Here is a 19,756-nt window from a genome sequence, read left to right on the forward strand (position 1 = left end):
TTGGGACAAAAGTCTCATCTGTTCCACGTGTCCTGATGGATGGGAGGCAATGAGTGGGGGGGGGGCTTTGACGTCATCAGCATCACACCCGGTGTGGTTTTTTGGGGGTTTCCTGCCTTCACGAGGCAGGATGTGGGGGCCGTCCGCCATATTTGTTGTTGTAACGTTCGGACCCACCCCTACTGGACATCTGCGAGGGGGGGGGAAGAGCTTTACAGCTCATCGGATTCCTCCAGTATAAATATTTCAGATTTAAAGGGGCCCAAATTAATCGACAAAGAAAAGTGGATTACATTTTTCAATCGACCACGTGTCCCACCACCCAGCTATTGAAATGTCAACCGAGAGCCGACAAACCTTCGAACATGCGTCGATGCGTCGTCAGGCGCCTAACGATCGCCTTTGTAAGCCGTGTTCACGTTTGCACCAGTTGGCGTGCTGTGCAAGTACAGCGCTACATTTAAATCCCCAACAGAGTTCTGGAGAAACGATTAGTCCGCACACGGCCAAGCGGTCCGCGTGCTCGCCACTGGATCAGATCGTAATGTCAGCAGTTCTCACCGCGATTGCCAACGTTGGGCTGTAGAGGCTGTAAATATCCACTAAAAGCCCTCCGATTATTCATCAGGAGCAGGCCATATAGTATTCGGGTGTCACGAAGCTAATGCATTCACAATGTCCCCCTCTTTATGTGCGTAGTTTGTCAAGGTCTCCATTGCAACAGACACAAAGAAAGCCAATGGGCTTCCACACCTGTTTAAAAAAATAAAGGACATCAATCTGACAGCACAACACCAGCACCAACCAACCAGCAACCAACCACTCCATCACAGTACGACAAACAACAGGATGCCGCCGGGTACCATAATTAAAAATCAAATTTTTATTTTCATCCGAGAAAGAAAAAAAAGGAAATCCGACACACTGGCTTCTTCAAGCGTGGCAAGCCTCATCATCCACACCTCCCTCCCCAAAACACATAAATATAGAACTCTGTAGAAAACCAAGGGGCGAGAGGGTGCAGTAACCAGGGTCAAGCCAAGACGTTCAAGAGATTTAAAAGTAGCCTGCAGGAGCAAGGGGGGGGGGGGGGTAACAGGGAACAGACATTTTGTGCTGACCGTATCCCCCACGGGTGGATGGGTGCCAAGAGGTCATTTGTTTTTATGTTTACAACGTTGTAGTAGTAGTCTGGGTGTACAAGTGCGGTCCCTGGTTGTCACAATTGCAAGATGTCAAACGCAGCAGGGAGTGGTAACAGCTGCGATGACCGGTTGACACGCGAGCAACTCTGCGACCGTGCCACGAACTGTTCCAATCTTCCCCCCCCCACCCCCCCCCCCGAAGCCGCGACACACACTGCACGCACGCCTCCACAGACCGCCACCAGAGGGAGAAGCCCGTGAAATATCCAACGGTACCGCTCGCTCGACGATCAGATTAAAACATTCACACTTAATGCAAGAAAAAAAACAACCGAGGGTAGAGGGGAGAGCAATAAAATGACCAAGTAAAATCTAGCATTATACAATATAATACAAAGATAGATGGTTTTTTTTTGTCCAGCTGAATAGTTTGGAGAAGCAAACCAAATAATAATAATAGTACACTAAACCACACTCCACCCGCTCTCTCCCGCAACCGCGCAGCAACCACGAACGCATTTACGCACGCCGTCAAAATAATAAAAACCACGATGTACATTAAGCAGCCCGTGTCTCCCACTTTGTAAGCTACGGGGCGGGGTGGTGGTTAGGATTAACACAGATTGTTCAAATGACGACCGAAAACACGCATGGCCTAAAAGATGTGACGCACCACCTCGCACAAAACTTTTCACAAGGACGACCGAATTATTCATTATGAAGCAGGAATTTGTCTCTCTCGACCTGTGTAAAAAAAAAAACGGACCTTAACTAACAAAAAAAATTAAACTGAGCTCGCAAATAATCACAGCGTTAAAATACCCTCAGTTTGTGTCTCGTCGTTTTTTTCAGCCGAAATGTTCCAAGCTTTACGATGCAACCTGAACAGTTCAAACCTAACGACAACACAGACAAACGTACGGAAGGGGAGGGGGGGGCAAAACAAAATACGTAAGTGAAAGACGCCGCGATTTGGCCAAGATTGTGCAGAATGGAAAGGGGGGGGGGGCGGCGCGCACGCGCGCCTTTTTCCCGCGACTTGCCTAGTCACCAATCCAACTACGTCACGCAGAGAATCGGGGGACAAAAGTGAAAAATAAAATAAAAGGTTACGTATAATGTATCAAGCGTACGCTTGTAAAAGCAACAAACGACACAAAAAATCAAAATAAAACTCCCTTTAGCGGTGAGAGAAAAAGGAACAAAGTTTTGCAGGCAGCAGGAAATATTTACAAGTGACTGATGCAGGCAGGATCGAGCAAGTTGGGAGCCTACTCAAATACTGATTAGCCTATCCGGAGCTTGCTGCGATGTTTAACACACCTCCACGGCGAGCCTTCAAAAAGGGCAGAAATCCAGATGCCGTTCAAGCAGAGACAGATCACTGCCCAAATGTTAAAGGCGCTAAAATGTGACATCTGTCTGACCAGGAACGGGAATACAGTTTTAAGTTAAGGAATTCGATAAATCCAATGCTTTTTTTCAATTCGCGTGTTTTTTTTGTTATTTGTGTTTTTTAAATATATTTTATTGGTCGGGAGCTTTTCATATCTTCTGGATCTTCTGACCAACCACAACGGGATTCTCCTTGCGGATTTTCTCGGCCGCTTCGGACCTGTAGTCGTACGGGCATTCGTGCTTGTCCGAATAGCGGTGGAGACCGCAATACATGTTCCCACAACGGCACTCGAAGCCTGCGGGGCACGACCAGAGGGGGGAGGGGGATAGGGGGAGACAGCGCGTGCGGTGGTTTGGTGAGTGGTGAGCATCGCTCCCCCGCGGGCTTAGCACTATGCTGGCGTACACTCACCCGGAAAGCCGGCTGATTCAACGGTAACAAAAATTGATACCCGTAAAGCTAGCCTTTGCCCTCTGTGCACTATGGATCGGGCAAATCCCATCAAACAACGTGCTCGTAAAAATTAATTCGCCTTGCGATCCGATTGAACCCGTTACAATTTTGGGTGGCGATTCCAGTCGCGTTACTTGTCGCCTGGCTTTTCTGCTTGTTTACGATTTGTTGATGCTGTTTGTCATCGTTTGATTTGTATCATTGGTCGTTCATTTTGTTCTGTTGCATCATTTGTTTACTTAATTTAATTAGGATTGTAAATAATATATTTCATGCGATTTGGATTATTTGTTCATTCTCTCTTGTTTCTATCGATGCTATTTAATCCTCTGGTCTGTCCAGCTTCTGTCTTGTTTGTAGTTTCATCCACTACATTAGCCGAAACGTAACGCGGGGAGATAATATCATTTGGCCACGTTGAATTTTCTGACGCACGTAGTCGTGAACATCAAGAACCGATTTACGTCTCCTGATTGATAAGAGCCCACCCATCAGTAGAAATCGGCTTCCAGCACACCTTGCGCAGTCATCAGCGCAACGTACTATGAACTCGGCAAGCAGAGTTAGATTCCCGGCCGAGGCCAACAAACCCGAGTAGCTAATGTCACCTGCAAACTCTAACACCCCAACCCCCGCTTCACCAACCCACACTGACCAGCACGGTGCAGTATGGTCAAGTCAACCTCCATGACTGACAGCCCACAGTTGAAGTAAGGCCTTCAGCCTTCGCAGCAAACTGACAAAGAGCTGTACACTATGAGGTCGGACTCAATACAGGCAAAGTGCGTGCTATAAAACTAACCACGACAACCTTGTTGATCTCGCCAAGGAGCATAAACTATCACGTGGACTTGGGTTATTCTCGCAGCGGTGGCTTTTGCCTTGCCATCGAACAAAGACGGTCACCGCACCGCACGCTTTCAAGTGCGCTTCTGCGGCCATCTGGAACGCTCTTCCTTCCAAAATCAGGAAACCACTGGGAGCTCTGCACTTTCAAATTTAGATTAAAAACTATTTCAGAACTGCTTCTTGTGCTTAAGTTTGTTGTCCTTCCTACGCACACCTCCGATTAGCACAGATGGCTACATACAGTGCGAAAGAAGTTCAGGACATATGTACATACACACTGTGGACAACTCGCTACCACTGGGTGTGGATCTCACCTGTGAGGCCGACCTTCTTGCGGCAGGAGAAACAGCGGCTCTTCTTGGGCTTTTGCTTGTCGTTGGTCTCCTTCTCTTCCGTCTCCTCGCCTGAAGGCTTCCCCAGCTCAGAGGACGACAACGACGTTGCTGCGACAACAAAGAAGGGGCCGGGGGGGGGGGGGAGCCGTTAATAAATCATCACCATCATAGGCCGTGATTTATCCTCTGCAGGATGAAAGCCACAACTATGGACCCCGCCCTCCCCATGTCCTAAGCTGCCATCATCCACCTCGCTCCGACACGTGACCAGATCTCATCGCCCCCCCCCCCACCTCGCTCCTACACGGGACCAGATCTCATCGCCCCCCCCACCTCGCTGCTACACGTGACCAGATCTCATCGCCCCCCCCACCTCCACGATGGGTTTCTCTCCTAGGCCCGCTCCCACTTCAAAGCTGCCAGAGTCTTGTTCATTGGCCATCATCCCTCGTAGCCATGTCTTGTCCAAAGCCCCTCTTTATTTTCGTTCACAGCCAGTTTTCTCAAAAAATTCGTGTCACTTTCACCAACCCACGTATTTCTACTCTCTCTGTCCTTGAGGTATGCATGTTGAACTTCTTTCGCAACGTACGTAGCTAACCGTGACAATCGGAGGCGCGGGGGAAGGACAATCTAAAACGCAATATACTCAAAACGCACAATGCGTACACGGATGCAGTTGCAACAGGAGACGACACCGAGCGGCGGGGATCTGTGCCAGAGAGGTGCCAACACGCACACGGACGTTTGCGAGCAAAAAATAAATCGACTGGACTTTCCGAAACGTTGAATCCAGCTTAAGAAAAAAACAGCAAAATCCTTCAGCGCCGGCGCCTGCTGCCAGTGTCACGGATGTACCTGCTGCTTGCGCGCCGTCTTCCTCCGCCGTGCACGCCTCCTTCTCGCTGATATTCATGGACGTCATCTGCAAGCAGTCCGGCGAAGGCTGTCGCGCGGCGGGGGCGGACATCGAGCTGAGGAGGGTTCGCAGCGGGAGACGGAGACCAGGGGGTGGTGGCAGCATTAGATGGTGGTGTGGTGTGGGGGGGGGGACGGGGTAGTGCTGGGAAGTGCACGCGTTAGAATTGCCGAGTGCCCTTGGGGCACGCAGACTCGCGAGATTGAACGCTACGCACGGAGACCCAAAGCAAATGCATGGCGGCGAGAGACAATTATCCGCTCAACCGTTAACTTTATTTGCTGTAATTTCCAATAAGAATTTATTTATTTTATATTCACGTAAAATAAAAATCTATCAATTTCTTAAACGACTCAGTGTATGTTGCTCTCAAAGAGCCACCGGCATCAACATTTTCGCAGTCCGAGTTAACGGATAAACCGTTACACGTTACTTACTGCGGAAAGCAACCTTGACATGACCACCATGATTTTAAAACGCACGCCTCCCGCACTGCTGAAGCGTGAAGGCCGATTCACACCCTCTTATTTAAGTCACGCTACGAACCTCGTCCGCTCGTACCTGGCTGTAACCGATGAGGGCGACGACGCAGAAGAGAGAGTGTCCTTCGGCAAACTGGAGGCCGCCTCCACCATCTGTGACGCTACGCTGTCCACAAGGCCGCTGCTCATGCCTGCGAACGATTCCACGCACGCACGCAAAGCAACTCTTGTTGAAAAACGACGCGGAAGAATCGACACGCGCGAGGTGCTGCCGTCGTGTACAGCCGCAGCCGCGAGAATTCACTGCAGGACCACTGAAACTATAAAGCACATCTTTTTTTGTAACCAGGTAAGGTCCACTGAGCTATATAGCTCTTGTTCAAAAGCGACCTGCCTATCACAAATAATAGCTCAACCGATTGGCTTATCACGTGAAAATTTATAGCAGCCAAATACTCTAAACGAGTGTTGTTGATTCTAAATGTGGAGGGGGGAAACCCGGAGAAAAATCCACGCGCCCACGGGGAGAGACATGCAAACTCCAAATGCACAACAGGTGTGAGGATCGTACCGACGACCTCCTGTATACCAGGCGAGGTGGTCAACATCTCGCCACCGCGGCGCCCCTCGTTGAATGTCCGACCCCCTTCACGCGCTGCACGCGCGCTCGCCGATCCTTGCATGAAACAATGCTCAAACCTAGGTAAGCATTCCGAAGCCAAGGCGGCGTTTTTTTACGACAAACCGTACAAGTCGGGTCCGCTCGCGCGAATACTGCCCCGTCCCACCGTCTCTCTGTAGTCAAGGGCAAGCAGCGGAGTGCGCAATCTACTGGAAAATATGATCTGGCGCAGAGCCACTTCCGGTGTGGGTTTTAATGGTTGGCGGGCGCAGGCCACGTAACGCTGAGCATCTCCGTCGAGTCTCGTTTGGCCGACTGGTTCCTAATTTTCAGCATGAGAAAATATCCCCTTCAGAATACCGGATAGACGAGCATAACGATATAACCCGTAACGAGAGTAAGAATCGGAACTTGCGCAAGGTAAAAAATAAACCCCCCCGACACGATGTTCAAATTAACAAAGCAAAATGTGGAAAATTCAGTATCACATTTTAAGCAATGCAATGTTTCATCATTTTTGTTAAAAACTGGTTTGGCACAAAACCCCAGAAACAAGGAAGTGGTCTGTAGGTATGTTGATCTTTACAAGCACGAGTGTTCCATCAAAATACATTCCAGAATGGCCGATAAGTTCAATATATACGTGGTCCCAATGATTCAACGAGAACCGGTTTGGAGTGTTGCTCATGAAGACACCAACAGAAACATTGGCAGTACAATAGGGCACTCCGGTACATTTAGTGTAAAAAAAAATGCTTGGTACCATAGGACACAGGCCAAGGGCATGGGATAGTACGTTCGGAATTGCACGGCTTAGCACGCTCAGTAATCTTATCACAAGCTCAACAACCGCATTTTCAAACCAACCACTATTAACCAAGTCATAAAATCTCAACAAGCAAAATTAATTTGCGTGATAAAATAAACCCATATTAAATAAACCCATATTCATGATTCTTGTTCATGTTTTAGTTTTTCGTTTGTTGCGGTTGCACCCGATTCAAGAGCCGAATGGCTCACAGGGCTATACCAAATAAAAGAAACTGAAAAAAACTGAAAATGAAAAATGAGGCTCCTCTCATTCCAGACGGGGAGACTGAACATGCTTTACAGAGGGGAACGAATGGTCAAGCGTTTGTGGACAGTGAAACGAAAGCCCGGTGGGTCAAGAGTTAACAATGCCCTTCGAAGAGTATTTAGGCAGCATTGCTAAAACACGAAGTTTTAAATCGCAGACTCCCAACTGACAATTAAGCCACATTCTTAAACTGCAATGGCTTGATATAGTTTGACGGTCTCAACCAATTTACATAACGCTACACACATTAGAAAAAAATACAACTTGTAATTCCCTCACTCGTCAGATAATGTGAGAAATATGTGGCAAGCGAATCATTAACTCAACAGCATGGATAAACTAGGCGTTGAAATCATACGTAGCTCATTTACCCCCCTGCAAAAAAAGTCACAAAGAGCACAAAGGCTCCTTGAGTTAGGAGGGTTCAACCAAAGCATATTTGGTCAATCGCGCCTAACCAACAGACATCCCTCTCCCCAAGTCCGCACGGATGAGCTGCACGGAGCTCCGCTTTCTGCGCTGCCATTACATGGCCATCTCGGAGCCCCAGCTGGTGTATTGCGAGTTTCATAAAGCTCCACACGTCCCACACCCCAATGTCTTTCCACCAAAGCAGGGATCACAGGGCATGAACTCCCCCTCCACACACACACAGGCCGAAAGACCACTCGGAATACAATGAAATATCTCCAGAAATAACGGCGCTCCCCCCTGCACACGCATCCAATTACATTTCCGAGTGATGGGCGTACGAGTGATCCATCCCGCAAGTTTTCGCAGAAGTGGCAGGGATTAAATTTAGCCGGGTCTGTCCAGGTCAGAGGCACCAAAAATATTTCTTCACTTCTTAATTTAGGCTCTGTAAACCCCATGCCCCCCCCCCCACCTTGGGTCCTGTCTCCAGGCCTCCGACAGTAAACCTGCAAATGCTTGATCATGCGCCACCGCTGGCGGAAGCACCTCCACTAGAGCGACTATCTCGGGAGCATTTGGTCTACTCTTCCATGCTGACGAGACGTGTTGGAAGAGGTGGGAGAACCCACACTTTGCTCCAGCACACACGACGTATGATTAACTGTGGTGGACCCATTTATACTGTCAGGTAAACAACAGTAGGTTGCGGTTAAAAAGAATTTGCGCAAATGCCGTGCCGGCATATCGAGTCCAGCGTGTTAGCAGTTGGACCACGGCAACTCCCTCTAGTCTACCAGAGGACCAGAAAAGAATTAGGCCCTGGCTAGCAGGCAACACTGCTCTGGCAGGTGCACACCTCTCCGCCTCGCTCGCTTGCTTGCACAAAACAAACGCCAACTCACCCGTCGGACTCAGATGTCCGCTGGAGTTTTGTCTCTGAAGGTGCTCCTTGTAGCACAGCGAACACATGCCGCTGGTGCGGGGGTTCCCGTAGAACCCACATCCCATGGCGCACATGACGGGCGCCTGCGTCTGGTTCGTCTCCTGGGCCATGGCACTGCGCGCGTCAATGCCGACGACGACAGGGAGGGGTGGGGTGGGCGATAAACAGGCGAAAGTCACACTCGGCTGTGGTTACACGAGCATTTGACAATCGCGTGCGGCAGAGCGGCGAAACGTGCGAACGGCTTGAAGGAAAAGCAAAGTTAAACAAGTACTGCAAACAAAAACAACAACAATTGTGGTGCTTCTGCCAGGCTAGGTGCAATTTGAGGCCATGCAAACTGTTGGTGGCAGAGTCGTCGTGGGGGGTTTTTCTTCTTCGCCGCAAAGGGTTCACCCAACACTTGCGCAAAAGGGGGACCTTTACCGACTCTGAAAATCATTTGCACGAATGAGTCACGGACATTTTGAACGAAACAGAAGTCGACCGAACCCTCTCAACTGTGGGGGGGCTAACGAGGCAGCCTCCCGACGTTTACACCACGCACGCGTCGGCGTGAATCACCGAGGATTGCAAGCGCAGCACACAGACCATTACCCAGAGGCTCCCCTCGGACGTTTTTACGGGGAATCATAAATGGACTGTAGGCACGCGACTGTGGACATTGTAATCCATGCTCTGTGGAACCTACAAAGACCCCCCCCCATACAGCCTTAAGACTGTTGGGGCAAGTGCTGTTAGCGAGCACCTATGAAGGCCGGTACGGCGCATGAGGCGGTGGCCAGCACCATGTCCGGTCGCCTTTTGGTCTCCCCAGTGGCAATGTTTACACACCACACCAGGTACTAGTTTGAGGCCGAGTCGACCTCGGGGATGCCCACAACAGGTTAAGATAATCGTCACTGGTGTTGGCCGTGAGCGGGAATCGAACTCAGATATCCGGGTTCGTAGCGCAACACGCGAACCACCACACTACCGATCCCCCCTCCGCCTCCTCCATGTGCCAGAAAGCTGACCTTGAGAGATTTGTAACACACAAATGGTGCACGACTAGGGTCAGCAGATGTGTGTGCAGAACACAAGACGGCGTAAAAATAAAAAAAGCCTTGGCTCCACTTACAATGAAATGTCTGCAAAGGGGAAAATGATTAACGTGTTTATACCCGTGCTAACCCTCGGAATAAACTCGGTCACTTTATGGGCACGTGAGCGTTCGGCCCGGCCCACGCGCACACGCAACTCACAGATAAGGTTTGTGGGGGGGGACAGGCTAAAACAACACTTTTGAAAGATTGTATTACAAGCAGAAACTGCGCTCTCAGCCGATTGTCCTACTAAAAAAAACCCAGACGGGAACATAAAAATCCGGCTAGTTTAGTTTCAGAGCGAAAAAAAAAACCCTCGCACGAGTCAGCCAACCAGCCAGCAAGCAAGCAGGTAGCGAGCCCAGGGTGGGGGGGGGCAGCTGTCGCCATCAAACAATTCACCACGATGGAAAGAAAGAGGGCTCGGCGACACGGGCACGAGGTGCCGTGACAGGTGCCACGCAACGGCGCGCCTGGGGTGGTGGTGGTGGTGGTGGGAGAGCGTGAGAGGCAAATCACGCGGCACCACGAGGGGCCACGCGGGACCCCCACAGGCGCTGGCCCCTGGCCATCACGCGACGCCGCGCGGCACACCAAACACACCGCACACTGCCCACCGTTGTTTTCCCCAACCCTTCTGGTCACGACTCGCCAAGGCCGCACTTGTGTTCACGGCTCGCTCGTTCCCCCCCCCACCCCCTGTCGGCGAAGAGTGAGCAACGCGTCGTGACCAACAAAAGACCTCTCCGGCTGCCCACGCGCACGCAACGAGTTACGGAAAAGCGACGTATAAATAACCGCTCCGCTTTTTTTTCTCCTTGCCACGGAACAAACCCTTATGCAGAGAGAGAGAGAGCGCTGCGTTCATGTTAATGAGCGCAGTTAGGCACTGCTGAGGATGATACATGGCTATATTTCTCCGTAAGCAGCGGCGTGCATTTGTCCCGGGCTTCAAAGTGCCACCTACGTCGTCGCTAGAAAGGCCAACAAGAGGCTCTGTGAACTCCGAGGGCATGAAACGCGTTCGTCAAATGCCTTCATGTTCCAATCAAAAAGTAATCGTTAAGGGCAGCTGTATCACGTTCGGCTTAGTCCGTAGATCAACGCGTGAACGCAAAAACAACTCCGTTGGCATAGCACGCGCGTGTTGCACGAGCGTCTGCACGAGCGCACGCATCGATTGTAACGACTCAATGAAAACGGTCGCGATTTTAGTGTCGCTATTGCCATTAAAGAATCACCATTTTTTGTAACATTGCGATGATTAATGGTAGCGCCTCTTGTGACTGCAGGGGTGACCTGAACCCATTATGTAAACATTAAATCGAACAAAAATATCTGCGTCATTTCAGCTATTTTGAGTTGTTGTTCGATCATACTAAAGCTGTGTGCGTAATGCAGGCAAACATGGTGATGTCATCTTAACATGCAAAGCATGCCAACATTCCTGTGATGCTCCACTGTTATAAGAAATATTTGTAATTATAGACGGACAGATTGTTACATACGCAAATCGATACTGTAACCAACTACGCATATCATAACCAGAAATGGTCGTGGGAGCATGCAGAGGAGCTATAGCATCTGTTAACAGAGGTCGTGCACGCCCACGGGATTAGACCTGCCAGCTGTAACAATGCTCATAGGAAATCCCAAACACTACTCAAAAAAACTTACGGTGCTCCCGAAAATAGCATCGCAGCCAAAGCCTGGCCCCCTTCTACGCCACGAGACCGGTTTCTTCCCCCCCCCCAACACCACCACGAGCCAACAAGCCACAAGGAAGGCGCTTGCGTACACGACGCGCGCTGCTCGAGGGTGCGGGGTGGGGGCGCCGGGCTTGGTGGGAGACACGAGCTTGGTAATGTAAAGGGCACGCCGCCGCCTCCTCCTTCTCCTCCTTCCTCCTCCCCCCTGAATGCCATAAACCGCACGCATGCTCAGAGGCGTGGAGCCCGATGAGTGCCGGCCACGTGTGCAGCGTGACGATGATGACGACTACGACTACGAAGATGATGATGATGAATGACGAGTCTCCGCGGAGCGCGATTCGTCACGACACTGTGACAAGTGTGGGCACAGCGTGTACCTGAACCCTCCCCATGGGGGTTGTTTTTTTGTAATCTCCAAGAATGAGAGAAAGAGCGGGCGGGGGGAAGTACACTCGGTCCAGGACAAGGAAGCTAGTGTGGTGAATATGTTTTTCACGATTCCACAAAAATGACAGTGGTTAAGTCGGCCCACTGGACTGCGGGAAGTGCGAGGTTAAGGTTGGACACCGAGTGAGGTTTAATGTTCGGTGTAATGTTTCGTGTTGCGATATCGGGGATAGGATAAACGTTTTCGAAGTAAGCTTTTACGAGGAGGGTTAGTGTGAGGAATTATTTTTTGTTGGACACAGTTACTGCAGTAAGAAATCGTGTTAGGGGTAGAGAGTTTAGTCTTGGGCGGGTTGTTAGTGTCAAGCCAAAGAAAAATGTTGTCAAGAGTCCAATTCCAGAAACAGTTTTGGGCTCAGCTCAAAAACAAAAATGATTTTGTTTTTCCCCGTCTGAGCACACACAAAACAGGTTACATTACCATGTCGGGCCGAGCAAACGTCACTCATCAACACGTTCTCCACCTCGTGTCACATTGTACTAAATTTAGGCGTGGCTCCGTGTGGACGAGGGACCGAGAGGTCCTTGGCAAAACACGCTGGAAGTTGACAGATACCACACAGATACACAAAGGCAGGACACACGATAAGAGACCATGTGGATTAACATAGTGTCTACGTGGATCTGCATCCGAGGACGCTGTACAGAATCGGTGAGCGGACAGAGAGCGAAAAGGGCTTGAACTTGGCCTTAAACTTGGGAAGGCAGTTGATGGCACAGATGACTGGGGGGGAAGGGAGTTACAGATAATGGGGGGAAGCAGAGAATAAGCAATCTCCCACTCAGAATAATCATAAGCGCTTTGATCGAAAGCCTTGGTTGCGGAATCGGAGATTACATGCTGGGGCTGGATGGGGTAAGATGAGAGGGGGAGAGATAGGCAGGAGGGAGTCCACGAAGGGCCTTGAAGACTGTTCGCATGACCTTTTACTTGATCTCAGATCGGATCATGATCCATTAGAAGGATTGACGTGTTGGGGTATGTATGTTTGTACGGTTAACTTCTTTCGCACCGTACGTAGCCAACCATGCTAATCGGAGGTGTGGGGTGGTGTAGTTTCATGAGTGACATGTCTAGCAGCGGCATGTGATTATTTTGAGTTTGGAGGAGGGATTTGCAGAAGCCGTAGAGGGAAGAGTAACACACGACGAGATTAAAATATCATCATAGGCTGCAGGGGTAAATGCTGTTAATGAGCACCTATTAAGGCACGACACACAAGGTGGTGGTGTGGCGGCTAGCACCATTCCAGGCCACTCCGATTTCTCCAGGCACCACACTCGTTACTCACACTTACGTTTGAGTCAAGTCCGAGGGAGAGGCCCAGGACAGGTTTTGACACCACTCGACAAAGACGGTATTTATGGCTGGCAAAAGAACCCGGGGTCACCCGGATCGTAGCACACTGTACTAGCCACAAAAACACATACATCACGCTACAATCCAGGGAACAAGTCTGCTTTGCTTGGGAGAAAAATAAAAAATATACGATTGAAAAATAAACCCTGGTGTGTTTACAAAACACGCTCACCAAGCTGAGAAGAGCATAGCGTTCTGGGCCCCAGGGTCGGATTACTCGGAGCGCGGCTTCACAGATTTGACATTGGCCAGCTGACGATTTCAGATATGGCGTAAATACACCACCTAACACTGTATCGCCACTTCTTCGAAGCTTGGGCACAAAAAACACGTGCCATCCCTCCCCCGTTAGCTTGCGAACGCAGAGACCAACACGGCCAGTACACAGGTAAATTTGAAACCCGATTGAAGATGTCTTTTTCAAATGATGGGGGGGGTCGACATTCGGGAAGAAAAAAAAGTTGGCAAATAATGGGGTACACGGCTGAAAAGACCTTCATTCGGGGCAATGGGGGTCACTTGCCTACCTCGCCACACGTAACTACACACATAGATACCGTGTTTAACTTCGCACCGCCGTCTGCACTCACACACGGCCCTTTAACTACAGTTGCGTAATGGTGAGTCACAAGACTGTGTGTGTGTATATATATAGCACAAATCTGAAAAACACAACGTGTACACACACAAGTCATGTAAGCACAAACGTTGGCATTTTGTTTATTCTCACACCAGGAAGGCGAGGGATTCCTGTATTTCATAACAGCCTGGACTGCTGAGTAAACAACAACGTTACCTCAGACATGACACACACGAGCAGAAATGTAGAGGAAACATAACAACACCCGCCAGGGTGTTGTTAGGCGACTTCTGGGGCAAGTGGTGTCAGTGAGCACCTATTCACGCTGCGATGGGACTAACACAGGTGAAGGACACGTTCAGGGGTGGAGTGGTCAGCATCTTGTAAAGCTACCTCACCCCACCCCCCACCTCGTGCTGGTATTCACAATGACACCTGTGCATCAGGTACTGTACTTATTTCAGGCTGAGTGGACCTTGTGGTGGGGGGAGGGGGCAGGGTGTGGGAGGTCAGGACCGGTTCAACCGCTGCTGTTGTTGTTGATCACGATGAAGATGACGATTGTGGTGATGCACCAATACGCCACAGATGGGCATGAAACCCCATAGCGTTGCTAACCATAGCACAGTTCACACGCCCAACCACCACCACCACACCACGTGGTTTACACACGCGGCAGCAGTCACACGCTTGTGCATCATAACCTCACACAAGCAATACAAGCACGTCACAACTGACGGGTTACCGCCCCCACCACCACCACCCCGGGCCTTGTTTCGTGAAGTAAATTACGCGGCGTGTGAACGTCACATACATTGTTGGGGTGGCACAGGTAAGTGTGTGTGTCTGTCAGTGGGGAGCGGTAGTGTAGCGGTTAGCGCGCTGCGCTACGAAACCGACGACTCGAGATCGATTCCCGCTCACGGCCACCACCAGTGACGATTATCTAAACCGGTCCTGGGCCTCCCCGAGGTCGACTCAGCCTCAAATGAGTGTCTGGGTGCGGTGTGTAAACATCGCCACGAGGGCAGACAAAGGCGGCCGTGCGTGGTGTTGGCCACCCACCCCCTCGTGCGCCGTCCCGTCCCTTCTATAGGTGCTCGCGAACATCACTTGCCCCTACAACCCGTTTACAGGCTATGCGGGTGATCTGTGTCATTATGCCATTCGTTTGCGGGCAAGTTCACGCGTGATAGGCTGCCCCACCTGACCGCAACTGAAGTTTATCGTTGAGTCACAACGCGCCTCGTCAGCGTTTTAGAATTCCACAGTCGCTCCGCTTACTCACACAGGGTCGGTCTTTGCCTTCGGGGTATGGAAGGTGACAACACACAGAGCGCAACAACATTGCGTCAAGCGACGAGAGAAGGCACGAGGAGGAGGAAGCTGCGTGCGAGCTTGTGTGCCACAAATCCTTCAACCCGACTTATCCACCATAACAACCCCACACCCCCTTCTCCCCCCCCCCCGTCTCGCTCAGATTTTCTCAGAACCGTCTCCTCCCTCGTACCCAGAAACGAACATCTGCGCACACTCTTATAGCACGGACACCTATCTTGAAGGGACATCTCGACAGCGGGGAATGATTGGAAGGCGGTAAACCGAGAACGCTTGCCATTTCAAATGGTTCCCATTGTTGTATTTTTGAGACGCGAAAACAGCTGCCGGCCGCAGAGGTGCCTGGGGTTTCCACCATGGCCGAATGATGAAGGCAAGTTTAGTTGCTGTCCCTAATGAGGTCGGATCAAATTCAACAACGTCGTGGGCTGCATCACAAGGCAAAGGTCACGTCTAACTTCGGGGGGTTTGGGTCGCGTTCAGTTTGGCAGTGACGTCTCATAGCAATGGGGTTCCAACGTCGGGACAATTGATCGAGTCGAGCACCGGCTCGTGCCGAACGATTCGTCACGTCGAGTCAAAGAGGTCACGGCGGGCACAGGGTGAAGCCGTGCCAGGTCAGGGGGTCATGTTCAAAGTCACGTCGAGGTCAATGGTTTTTTAACCGTGCACAGGATCAACTTTACAGAGTTTTCCCAGATCGCACGGAGAGCGAATTAATGATCCCGTCGAGTTCAGAGGTCACGGCGAGGTACAGCAGTGGCCACGTCGAGTTAAGGGGTCAACTTCCGCGGCTTACGGATAGCACGGAGATCGAATGAATCTGTCACGTGGAGTTGTACGGAACTGGGGGTCACGGCGGGTTTAAATTCGCGGCGGGTTTAAAGGTCGCGGCGACCTTTAACGCAACTTCGCTGTAAGCAACAACCACGCACACACAACAAAACATTACGTCTAAACACAGAAATAAAATAGACTTATGTCTTGTTAAATTCGACCCAAAAAAAAACTCCGTACACCGTGGCGACAAAGGCGATTTGCGTCGTTCGACTTGGGGGGGGGAGGGAGGGGGTAGGGGAGCCAGCCAGTCCCAGGGGGTGGTGGTGGTGGGTCCGGGGAACAAGGAACACGACGGCGGATCTAGGAGACGCGGGTTACGGTGTTGGGACGTGTGGTGGGTTGGGTGTTGTTGGGGAGATTGGGCGATTGCGAGCGTGTGACTGTGCCCGCATGTAATTGCGTTACTGTCCAGACTGTGTGCGCGATGGTGTAATTGTTCGTGTACGACGGTGGTGGTGGTGGCATTACGCGATTTGTGTACTGTAAATGACACTGCGATTGTGTTGTGCCCGGCTGTGTACGTACGTGCGTCTCATTGTATGCGTGTGTGTAAAGGGCATTGTGTGCGATTATCAAGTATATTGTGTGTGTGTAGTGTCCCATTGTGTGAGCGATTGTGTATTTGTTAGCGTGTCTTTGTTGTTTGTGTATGACTGTGTGTATGTGTGTGTGCGGGGGGAGGGGTTAGCTACGAACCCGGCGACACGAGTTCGACTCCCGATCACGGCCCAAACCAGTCACGATGATCTAAACCAAGTCCTGGGCCTGCCCTAGGTCGACTCAGCCTCAAAACTAGTACCTGGTGCGGTGTGTAAACATCGCCACGGGAGATTAAAAAAGAAACGCCGGCCACCCCACTCCCTCGTGTGCCACAGTTCCGGCCTTCTTCATAAGGTGCTGCTGATACTCACCAAACAGCACTTGCCCCAGCAGTATGCTAAGGCTATACGGGGGATCTGTGTCTTTGTATGTACGGCGTGGGGTTATTGACCGTGGAGCCGGCCACGTCGAGTGGCTTCACGGGGCCACCGTGACCCTCTCTAAGACAAGGACCATTGGGGACATTTAAAAACCACGTACAGATAGATGTTGGCTTTCACATACACACACGAGTGTGTAACACGGTACATGGTATCCGCCTCATCACTACCTACTATGCCAAATCCCACAGTGTATGGGTTTAAAAAAATATATCATTACATACCATTAAGACAGAAGGTCACCACGCTTTTCACCTCGAAAACAGTCGCCCCTTTCCCTATGCCAAGATCTCCGTGTCAATACAATACATAACCAAATCCATTTACGAATCACAACAATGACACAAACACAAGCCTTGGGAGGGGGGGGGGGCAAACCGGCCCAGTCGTGGATTGACAAAGCGTTGTAAATCTACCGCACATGCCAAGCGACGTAGTTTAATAACCAAACCCATGAGTAGTGTATACAACACACGAGTACAGTACATCTCACGCAGACAAAAGATCCCTCGTGTAGGCCCCCAGAGACTGTGTACGGGGCAAAGTGTGGTTAGCGAGCACCTATTAAGACGCCGTCTTTGTCTCTCCAGTGCCGAGTGGCTACGGCTGTACACACAGGCACCAGGTTACTGTGCTCGGTTTAAGGCCGAGTCGACCTAGAGGAAGCCCGGCACAAACAACGCTCCCAAAACGTACACATGCGACGAATTTACATTCGATACACACACAACACACCACACACACAAAACACCACGGCGCTTAACAGCCCACGACGTGACCGCCGCCCAGTCGTGCCAGGCTAGGTGGACTTTTTTTTAAATATACACATTACAAAATAGATATACATTAAAAGTCGCGTTTCTTTACCTTACTGACGTGGACGACGTTGACTTCAGCAAGAGAGAGATAGACCAAACGAAGCTAAATGAGCAAATCGACGCTATAAGCGGACACGAGAATGAGTTAGCACGCTGTGTGTCTGTGTCTATGTTCGCTGCGAGAGTGTCCCAGGCCGCGCTCCGCTTGTGTCCACGTCTCGCCCTCGACTGACGACTTTTGTCTACCCACCCACCACCACTACTACTAACACCTCCCCCACCACCACCACCCCTACACCCCCCCCAGCAACAGCTTTCGCGATCGCCTCGTCCACCCCAAACAGCTGACTCACGGCCCGAGCGGTGACGTCATCTGGCCAAGATGTTCGCGCTCTCCACATTGGTCGACGGAAAAAGCCGAAAAGGGCCCCGACCCCGCGTGACGTCACGGCCGCTCCGCGCACCCATTGGCAGGGAGCAGGGCCGAACCCTGTTAACCCCGCCCCTTAACGCCCCCCCCCCTCGACCATTCCCCCTCTTTCCCCCGCCCCTCCACCTTCATCCACCTCCGCTTAAGCAGCCCGCGACACCCCCTTCTGTTTCCATTCCCCCCCACCCCCCCCGGTGACGTCATGTCACACGTTCGGCACGCCGGGGCCTTTTGCTGGTCATGTCCCGATGACGTCACGGAGCAGCGTGTGACGTCATGGTTTAAAGAGAAAAGCGGGGTGCGGCGGTCTGGCGGACGGGGGGGGGGTCCTAAGTGTAAGTGTGTCTCCGTGATTGGTCGAACTCCCACTCCCCCAGTGTGTAACGTCACGAGCGAGGCGGAGTGCTGCTATTGGTCGAAACAACCATCGAATCTTGACCAATCAGCGCGGCGCTAGGGCTATTTATAGTCGGGGGGGGGAGTGGTTGACCCCGGTGACCCCTTCCCCACCCACCGTGTTGTGGTCGTTAAGGGTGACAGTGGCTACTCGTCGGCTGCTTTGTGTATCGTGCGTGTAAACTACATCGTATCATTATTTTTAGATCATTGCAAGCCACCTCCCGCCGCCGCGGGACACTGGCGGTCCCTGGTGGCCTTTAGTGCGGCCTCCCCGACAATACACAAATGGTGAAAACACCCGCCCCATCATCATCATCGTCATGATCTTGCTGCCCCAATGGTTTCAGATGTGACGCGGGCCAGCTCACACTCTCTGATGATGCCTCCTCATACCTGTGAACCCCTTGTACCAGTGCCGATATGATTACAGACCAATTAGGACCTTATTGGTCACCCCGTGCCCTTACAAATCTCAACGTTCACACTACAAAGCCCCGTCACACAAACAACGTTGCCCGTATCGAAACGGCTGTACGCCGTGTTGGACCCGAAATGCTCAATTTCCCTGTACAAGAATACGGGTTAAACCGTACGGGTTGACGAGTGTGACGTCTTATCGGCTAAAGTGGCCGTCCCACCACCATCCCGAAGAGCCACCGGCCTGGTTTTCACGTGGTGTACAAAAACAATGGCACAAATGCATCCTCTGGAATGGTGTCGCGTCCTCGAATCGGAGTACTGTACAATCGAGGACTGGGGCTGGTGGGTTGAATGGTTACGGTTACGTAGGTAAAATTATTATAATAAAATAATATTTATAAGACATGAAAATAACTCAATTTAATTGAGTTATTTTCATTTTTTATTTTATTTATTTTTCACCTACGTGACTTTACCGAAAAAACCTAAGAGTATGAATCCTTGCAGTCACGGAAGCTTCAAATCTAGAATGGTTACGGATAATAGCTTAACCCAACCCCCTTCACGTTGTCACTGCGAAGAGCTTTATTGCTCATCGGATTCCTGCAGTATAAATAAGTAGTCAGATTTACCCGGGGGATTTGCGGGTAAAAAGGGACTCTTGGTTCCGGTTTCCTTACCCCTTTTGGCATTTGAAGTGAACAATTC

The 19,756-nt window shown here is 50.9% G+C and overlaps 1 protein-coding gene across 2 annotated transcripts; it reads right to left on the bottom strand.

The window, feature by feature from the left end:
- Nucleotides 1-860: 860 nt before the first annotated feature.
- On the bottom strand, nt 861-18,041 carry LOC144717158 (AN1-type zinc finger protein 5-like). Of its 2 annotated transcripts, none has more exons than XM_078592487.1 (6): nt 17,849-18,041; nt 8,599-8,753; nt 5,662-5,773; nt 5,040-5,155; nt 4,161-4,289; nt 861-2,041 (listed from the first exon to the last, which is right to left on the bottom strand). In XM_078592487.1, the coding sequence occupies exons 2-6, from the start codon at nt 8,747-8,749 to the stop codon at nt 1,959-1,961; spliced, it is 591 nt and encodes a 196-aa protein (XP_078448613.1). In that variant the 5' UTR covers nt 8,750-8,753; nt 17,849-18,041; the 3' UTR covers nt 861-1,958. The 2 variants fall into 2 exon arrangements, with proteins under 2 accessions (XP_078448613.1, XP_078448612.1); XM_078592486.1 differs by having other exon boundaries at nt 861-2,839; nt 17,849-18,040.
- Between the last annotated feature and the right edge of the window lie 1,715 nt (nt 18,042-19,756).

This window comes from Lampetra planeri, chromosome 3 (genome assembly GCF_965212315.1).
Source record: "Lampetra planeri chromosome 3, kcLamPlan1.2.h2, whole genome shotgun sequence".
Lineage (NCBI taxonomy): Eukaryota > Metazoa > Chordata > Hyperoartia > Petromyzontiformes > Petromyzontidae > Lampetra > Lampetra planeri.